Below are 8,688 nucleotides of genomic sequence, written 5' to 3' on the forward strand. Positions count from 1 at the left end.
ACACGCAATACCCTCTATTCATTTAAGGCCTAAACGGCTTCCCATTATACAAAACTCACAGACCTGCACAGATTCAGTTTCAGGTTATTATGCAACTGCTTTGGTTCATTGGAGCGATGCGGTGTCTCTACGTATTTATGTCTACGACATGCAACCTTCTGTGTGTTTCACAAAGGTGTGGCTCATGAGAGAGAGATATGCATGGCATGTCATGAGAGAGAGATATGCATGGCATGTCATGTGTCCACATTGGTTTCTGGAAGCAAAACCGGCAGCAGCAGCAGAGCAGCCGCGATTATCTCAACGTAAAGCCTTTATTTTAGACTTGTAGGATGGAGACGGAGATCAATTGGGCTTGATCTAGGGCAGGGTAGTAGTATAACAACACCTGGGGGTCAGACCAGAAAAAGCTGGGTCTATACAGGCAGAGTTTTCAGTGATAGCTTCCTTGTTTAAAAGAAAGGGAAAAGGTAACTGAAAAAGAAATGAGTTGTACTTTGGCTTTGCGAGCATTAATGTCACTGATGTCAGCCGTCTTGCTTTGAGGAACCTTTTCTCTGTGCTGTTCAACCGCGTTGCTGAGTGGGAGAAAAGAGCGGAGAGGAGTGGGAGAGGAGAGCGTTGCTGAGTGGGAGAGGAGAGCTGAGTGGGAGAGGAGAGCTGAGTGGGAGAGGAGAGGAGTGGGAGAGGAGAGCGTTGCTGAGTGGGAGAGGAGAGCTGAGTGGGAGAGGAGAGGAGTGGGAGAGGAGAGCGGAGTGGGAGAGGAGAGCTGAGTGGGAGAGGAGAGGAGTGGGAGAGGAGAGCGTTGCTGAGTGGGAGAGGAGAGCTGAGTGGGAGAGGAGAGGAGTGGGAGAGGAGAGCGGAGTGGGAGAGGAGAGGAGTGGGAGAGGAGAGCGGAGTGGGAGAGGAGAGGAGTGGGAGAGGAGAGCGGAGTGGGAGAGGAGAGCGTTGCTGAGTGGGAGAGGAGAGCGGAGTGGGAGAGGAGAGCGGAGAGGTTATGACGGAGCACCAGTTCAAAATACTGATCGTAGGAGACGGAAAAGTTGGGAAATCATCCTTTGTGCACCGCTATGTCAACGGACAGTTCAACAAGAATTACAAGACGACAATGGGAGGTAATGTAATAATCCTTTGCATGTTTTGAGAGGCTTTAGTTTATCTGCTATGATGAAGCTTCTCTGATGTGAGCGTGGCTGTTTTCCGATGCCACTGCTAGTTTAGGAAGTATGTGTGTAAATGTTTATTTACACACATACTTCATACTGCTGCAATTTGTTTTCAACAGTGCAGAGTATACCTTTTTTATTACCAGTAAGACGCCTTAAGGGCGAGAAGCGACCTGGTCGCGCTGAAACAACAGAGCTTCTTAATACGGCACAGCTGAGAAGCAGGAGTTAAACTATTAATCTGGTGTCAGTGAGGTCAGATGTACAGTTGCTGGCCGGCTCCATAGCAACTGTACATTCTGTACTTTAATAATCTGTAAAAAACTGAAAAATTACTCTGGTCGAGATGAGGGCCTATTTGCCAGACCCGGTCACATATATGCAGGGACAAATTAGCCATTGGGCCAGTGGGGCCGTGGCCCAGGGGCCCTTGGCTCTCAGGGGCCCTTCAGGGAAATTGGACCCGCGCGGTACTGGGTTTGACTCCCTGAAAAGGGCTCCTGGGGCCCTTCATTGGCCATTGATTGTTAAATTTAGGTCAAAAAGATGATAAAAACACGGAAAAACACAAAAATGTCACGCGCACGCGCCCTATGGGGGCCCTGCAAAAATGACCGGCCCAGGGGCCCTCATGGGGGTTAATCCGTCCCTGCATATATGCAGATCTAGTATGTCAAACCATGTATGGTTAGTATGCAGGGTTTGATGAGGTCAGTGTTGTGATCTTCATATATGGAGATGATGATATCCAGGTGATGATAGTTAGCTCCTTGGTTCTTTTGCAAGTGTTACTCACGTCACGTCACAGCAACCACACTGGTTATCGGTTATAGCGTGACCATATGGAGGCGTGGGGGTGACGTTAGGGCATTCACTTCTAGTCATTTTTACTAGTTGCCTAGTTTACTAGTCGACTAGTTGTTTAACCACCTAGTATGTTTAAAAAAAAATGTAATTTTTTTTAAATAAATAGTTGTACATTTAAAAACTGTGTACATTGGTGACTATAACTATAATCTACCTGATCTTGAGGCCTACAAAATCGGGAAAAAAATAAAACTAGTCGACTAGTTGCTTAATGCTCTAGGTGACGCACTCACTGACTGACGGATTGACAGGAAATGCAACGTTTCATAGAAGTAGTCTCTCTCTCTCTCTCTAGCGGAGTTTACTTTGAAGTTGCTGCTCTGGACAGACACAGAGAGAGTCAGACTGCAGCTCTGGGACATTGCAGGTACATTAAGAACAACACATAAGACTGATTCATTGATTACTAGATTCTACATGGTTGTGTGTGCCTGTGGTGTGTGTGTCTACAGTTTAACCCATTTAGGCCTGACGTCGAAATTTTTAAAATGTCTTTTTTTTCCTGAAAAACCTCATGTTTCTATATATCTGTGGTTCTCAATATTTCATGTCAAGGACCCCAAAAATTATATGTAATATGCCGCCGACCCCCATCTGAAAATATGTTGTTCCAGGGGACCTCTCCAGGAGCAAAGATTTGAGTTAAAAACTGAAACTCTTGAAAGAATATTCAAAGATTTGAGGCACATTTTCACGATTTAAAAAAAATAGCAGATCTACAAGTTCATAGAGCTTGTAGATCTGCTATTTTTCAATAGCTAAAGTATAACATAGGCCTAATGCTTAAAACACCAAAAGGGGTTTGTTACGGCCCTTTAAAATTGGCTCGAACACCAAGGACCATAACATGATAACAGGACAAAAGTCAGGTCAAAAGTACAATGACATTTTATTCATAAATCATAATCGCACATCAGTGTCTTTTGGCAATAAATAACTGAGTGAACAAACTGTACCATCAACAAAAACATGACCTAACTAAAGCCCTAACAAAACAAAAGAAAGGATGGACTGGCCAAACAAACAAAAGAGGGGAGCCTGGTGAGCTACGCACTATGTGCATGTCGGAGTCACCAGACTCCCATAAACTACCAAAACCTAATATGAAACTAAACTAACCAGAAAAGAAAAATACCCAAAATCATACTTACGACCAGCCCAGCTTAACTGAAAAGAAGAAAGAGAGACAAACTTAACTAAGGCATAATGGCAGCATGGTGTTCTCTGATTGGGTGCTGGGGATCTCTTCTTCTTCTTCTTCTTCTCCTCTGCGTTTTTTGGCGGATCGCAACCAACATAAAAGGTGCATACCGCCACCTACTGTACAAGAGTGTGCAACATCATGTCAATTTTCTAGTGCTACTTAGATCCTACTACTCAGGTTTGTAGTGTATAAAAATGTAAACAGTGCCTTCCTCACCATAACTACACCCTTTCCCTCTGCTCCAAGAATCCCTGACAAATCCCATTCCCGTCCTGCATTATTAACTTTGTCTTTCAGTTGTGCTCTTTCCTCTATGTACCTATCACAGTTCAGTAAAACGTGCTCAACATTTTCTATTTCCCCACAACTTCCACATTTATTGCTCTCTGCCTTACCCATAGTAAAGAGGGTGCTGTTTAACCCAGTGTGGCCCACCCTTAGCCTTGTAATGAATTTTTCTTACTCCTCTTTCTTACTCCTTAGTGGCTACTGTTTTTTGTACCTTGTAGTACCCTCGTCCTTTCAGGTCTTCGTCCCACCTTCTCTGCCAATTTTCCACTCGGGATCTACTGAAACTGACAAACACATTTATACACTGGCCCTAATCATGCATGAGCTACAGCTGGGACAGGGCGGCGGCAGCCTCAGTTGAGTGACAGCCAGGTGAGGAGAGTGTCCACTGCAGCGTAGATCCCAGCAGCATAGATCAGCACTACAGGGAGGACAAAGTGCTATTAGTGAACACATAGTGATCAGCATGTTGTAAAGTGAGGTGTGCATACATACAAGCATATAACAGGGTTCCCGCCCAAAATGGATTGACTCTGTTTTCTCTCCTCAGGTCAGGAGCGTTTCGTCTCTATGAACCGGGTCTATTATAAAGGCGCTTCGGGTTGCGTGGTGATGTTCGACGTCAGCAACTCCGCCAGCTTCCAGAGCTGTCGCCACTGGAAACAGGACCTGGACGACAAGAGCCTGCTGCCCAACGGACAGCCCCTCCCCTGCATCCTGCTGGCCAATAAGGTGAATAAAGCTGCACTAGAACAACAGCACATTCAACTCTACTTCTGACCTCAAACCTCAAACCCTTAGATCTCCATATATGGATCTGTTCTGACATTCCATATGTTGATCCTTCCCCACCCGTCCTTCCTCTTCGATGTCTCCCTTTTGATACCTGTCCAATCAACACGCCCAAAAATGAAGGCCCGGCCCTACCTGGGCCCTCATCAAACTCTGTAATAATAATAATAATAATAATAAAACTTTATTTGTATAGCACCTTTCATGACATGAAATGCAGCTCAAAGTGCTTTACAGAGCAATGAAGAGAGAAAAAAAAAGAAAAGAAAAGCAAGGCATAAACATTAAAAAACAAGAGCAGTAATGCAATACAGTGAGGACATGAATAACAAAAAAAATAAAAAAAACAAATCAATTAAAAGCAAGGGTGTAGAAGTGGGTCTTGAGCTGTGCTTTAAAAATGTCTACAGAGGCTGCCTGTCGAAGGTACAGTGGGAGTTTGTTCCACGCCGTCGGCCTGTAGAAGCAAAAAGCTGCTTCTCCGTATTTTTTAGTTGCCATTTTTTTAGGCTAAACGAGCAGGCCAGCAGTGGAAGACCTTAGGGGCGGTTTGGGACATATTCAGGCAGGCAGTCATGTAGGTAGGAAGGTGCGAGACCATTGAGAGCTTTATAAACAAGTATAAGAATTTTAAAATCAATCCTAAAAACAACCGGAAGCCAGTGCAATGAAGCCAAGACTGGAGTAATATGTTCTCTCATCTTAGTTCTAGTTCTTAGTTCTGTACACTCAAGACACTTCCCCCGCTGCCACCCTTAGATCTCCATATATGGAGCTGACCTGTTCTGATACTCCTCTGTGTACCACCAGAGGGGGCTCAAAACCACTAGTGGTACAAACTTACCAGTGGTTGGGAACCTCTGGCTTAACCCATTTTGACCTGAGATCAGATTCTAAAAATGTCTTCTACATCCTGACAGTTTTCTGATAAAGCTATGTTTCTATGTCAGTGGTTCTTCGACTTTTCAAAAATAGCAGACCTACAAGCTCGTAGCGCGCCACCCTGTGGCGCGCTATGAGCTTGTAGATCTGCTATTTTTCAATAGCTAAAGCATAACATAATTCTAACACCAAAAGGGGTTCCCGTCCAAAATGGGTGAAAAAGGACAGCAGTTTGAGTGCAGAGATAGCAGGGGTCATGCCATGCAGGGGTCAGGGGTCATCAATATGTCCTACAGAGGTCATCCATATGTCCTACAGGGGTCAGGGGTCATCAATATGTCCTACAGAGGTCATCTATATGTCCTACAGGCCAGGGTCAGGGGTCATCAACGGCATGTCACTTCTGTCTCTCTCAGGCAGGAGGTAGAGCGGATCGGCGATGTGGTCCGGGTCAAATCCACTTCACTTTCACCTGCAGTGTGAACGTTCCTGTGACGTCCAAAGTATCCTCTGGAAACAAAATACAATGTTGCATCCTATCCTAAACAAAATATAGACACGCTATATCCTATAGAAACAATATACAATGTTCTATCCTATAGGATCCTGCGCCCCTCAAAAGAAAAACATGAATTTGCTCTCCCTCTCTCCCTCCCCCTCTCCCTCTCTTTCTCCCTGACTCTCCTTCCTCCATTTTCTCTCGGCCCCTATCTCTCACTTTCTCCCACCCACCATCCATCTTTCTCTCCTTCTGTCTCTTTCACTCGCCGCGCTTCTCTTACGCTTTCTCCCTCACTCTGTCTCTCATTCCCTCCTCCTGTGTCTCTGTCTCTCATTCCCTCCTCCTGTGTCTCTGTCTCTCATCCCCTCCTCCTGTGTCCCTGTCTCTCATTCCCTCCTCCTGTGTCTCTGTCTCTCATTCCCTCCTCCTGTGTCTCTGTCTCTCATTCCCTCCTCCTGTGTCTCTGTCTCTCATTCCCTCCTCCTGTGTCTCTGTCTCTCATTCCCTCCTCCTGTGTCTCTGTCTCTCATTCCCTCCTCCTGTGTCTCTGTCTCTCATTCCCTCCTCCTGTGTCTCTGTCTCTCATTCCCTCGATCCTCCTGTTTCTCTGTCTCTCATTCCCTCCTCCTGTTTCTCTGTCTCTCATTCCCTCCTCCTGTGTCTCTGTCTCTCATTCCCTCCTCCTGTGTCTCTGTCTCTCATTCCCTCCTCCTGTGTCTCTGTCTCTCATTCCCTCCTCCTGTGTCTCTGTCTCTCATTCCCTCCTCCTGTTTCTCTGTCTCTCATTCCCTCCTCCTGTGTCTCTGTCTCTCATTCCCTCCTCCTGTGTCTCTGTCTCTCATTCCCTCGATCCTCCTGTTTCTCTGTCTCTCATTCCCTCCTCCTGTGTCTCTGTCTCTCATTCCCTCCTCCTGTTTCTCTGTCTCTCCAGTGTGACCTGACAGAGCGAGTGGTGTCAGTGGAGAGCCTACGGAGGTTCAGTCAGGACTGTGGCTTCACATGCTGGATGGAGACCTCGGTGAAAGACAACAGGAACGTCAACGAGGCCATGAGGTACTGTAACGTAGAGGAACCACAATGCAGCATACTTCCTGATTAATTTAGTGGGTGATGCGTGCAAATATAATAGGTACAAGCATTCCCTTGTCCCTCTGTCAATCACACTCCTTAACAGAGTCCTTGCAGAGGGCAGACAGGGTAGGGGTCGAAGGTTATGAGGTGATGTTCTTCCTCTTTTGCACTAGGTATGTTGGTGTGTGTTTTTTTAATGTTGTACGGGTCACTGTGTGCCTTTGTTGTCTTGTATTGTATATTGTTTTGTATTGTATTGTACTGTATTGTATTGTATTGTATTGTATCTGTATGCTGCAGGGCGGGTCCTTGGGGTCCAAGACAAATTTCTCCCTTGGGAGACAAAATAAAGAAACCTTGAAACTTGAAACCTTGATACTAAAAGGAATACTTCACCTCCAAAATTAATTCATGGATGATTTTTTTACCATGAATATACAGAATCTAGAATAGAAGATGGTTTGTTTACCCACATGATGATGATGAAGTGCATTCATTCACTCACTCACTCACTCACTCACTCAGTATTTACAGTCTAAAGACAAAACTGAAGTAATTGTTTTGGAGCCAAAGAAAGAAGACCCCAGTTTCAATCTGTAATGTTAAAAAGCCATGAAGACAAAAACCTATAGTCATGGACTCAGAACTGAATATTAACACAATTTATACAACAGGTAGGAAGCAATCTGATTGGTTTAAACAGCCATCTAGCTGTGCTTCAAAGTTCAAACTAGCATAATGGAACACCTAATCAAAACATAAAAATCAGCTTCTCTGTTCTCCCAGAGTGCAGCCGACTGGGTGACTAGGATAATTATGTTTTTTTTGTGAATATCTTAGTTTTAAAATTGAGTCAATGTGTTTTTGTAAAGGGTAACTGTTGTATAATTGCAATATTACATTCGAAGGGTGTGCTTTACCGTTCATTAGCACACTCTTGTGTAATATTGCTTAACCCATTTTGGGCGGGATCGAACCCCTTTTGGTGTTAGCATTATGTTATGCTTTAGCTATTGAAAAATAGCAGATCTACAAGCTCATAGCGCGCCACCGAGTGGCGCGCTACGAGCTTGTAGGTCTGCTATTTTTGAAAAATCGTAGAACCACTGACATAGAAACATAGCTTTTTCAGAAAACTGTCAGGATGTAGAAGACATTTTTAGAATCTGATCTCAGGTCAAAATGGGTTAATAATACTTGCACTAACCTGTCCACCTTGTTGTTTCAGGCGCTTGGTGGAGGAGATGCTGTCTGTTCAGTCGCCGGTGCCACCATCAGATACAGATACAGACACAGGTTTTCACTTGGACTCAGTTGAGCTCGATGCTGGCCCAGTGCTGGACACACGTTGCTGCTCAGGCTAGCACCTTAAGTTGTATGAAATACTTGCCATTAATATAGTGGTTGCAACTGTATTAATTGATTGACACAAAAAACATAGTTCCGTGTGATAGAGGGGTAAAAAATTAACGAAAGTTGCACTAATATTTTAGAAATTGGTCAACAATACAAATGACGTTAGTTTTGTGGATTAATTTACTTTTAATGCGTGGTCCCAGTGCCCCCCACAAAATGAGCGGAACTACATAATATTTCACCAAAACCAGAGCAGAACTCCCACCACGGGACTCTAATACAGTTGCAACCACTATATTATTGGCAAGTATTTCATATAGCTTAACCCATTTTGACCTGAGATCAGATTCTAAAAATGTCTTCTAAATCCTGACAGGACAAGCTCGTAGCGCGCCACTCGGTGGCGCGCTACGAGCTTGTAGATCTGCTATTTTTCAATAGCTAAAGTATAACATAATGCTAACACCAAAAGGGGTTCTCGGCCAAAATGGGTTACGTTAAAAAAATCTGAACAACTTCACAATGTGGTGGAGATTGTGTTTGTTGACTTTAGTGTG

The 8,688-nt window shown here is 44.5% G+C and overlaps 1 protein-coding gene across 2 annotated transcripts; it reads left to right on the plus strand.

Moving 5' to 3' along the window:
- The first annotated feature begins 297 nt into the window (after positions 1-297).
- On the plus strand, positions 298-8,373 carry LOC306938590 (ras-related protein Rab-7L1-like). 2 transcript variants are annotated; one of them, XM_079522839.1, is made up of 6 exons: positions 298-585; positions 982-1,115; positions 2,310-2,400; positions 4,079-4,260; positions 6,636-6,757; positions 8,004-8,373. In XM_079522839.1, the coding sequence occupies exons 2-6, from the start codon at positions 1,071-1,073 to the stop codon at positions 8,137-8,139; spliced, it is 576 nt and encodes a 191-aa protein (XP_079378965.1). In that variant the 5' UTR covers positions 298-585; positions 982-1,070; the 3' UTR covers positions 8,140-8,373. The 2 variants fall into 2 exon arrangements, with proteins under 2 accessions (XP_079378965.1, XP_079378964.1); XM_079522838.1 differs by having other exon boundaries at positions 2,329-2,400.
- Positions 8,374-8,688: the final 315 nt, after the last annotated feature.

Source organism: Electrona antarctica (assembly GCF_951216825.1).
Source record: "Electrona antarctica genome assembly, chromosome: 2".
Lineage (NCBI taxonomy): Eukaryota > Metazoa > Chordata > Actinopteri > Myctophiformes > Myctophidae > Electrona > Electrona antarctica.

Coding starts and splice junctions, on each gene's coding strand:
- LOC306938590 (XM_079522838.1), top strand. CDS start 998: ATGACGGAGCACCAGTTCAAAATACTGATCGTAGGAGACGGAAAAGTT. Junction 2,401..4,078: donor GCAGCTCTGGGACATTGCAG/GTACATTAAGAA, acceptor TTCTCTCCTCAG/GTCAGGAGCGTTTCGTCTCT. Junction 4,261..6,635: donor GCATCCTGCTGGCCAATAAG/GTGAATAAAGCT, acceptor CTGTCTCTCCAG/TGTGACCTGACAGAGCGAGT.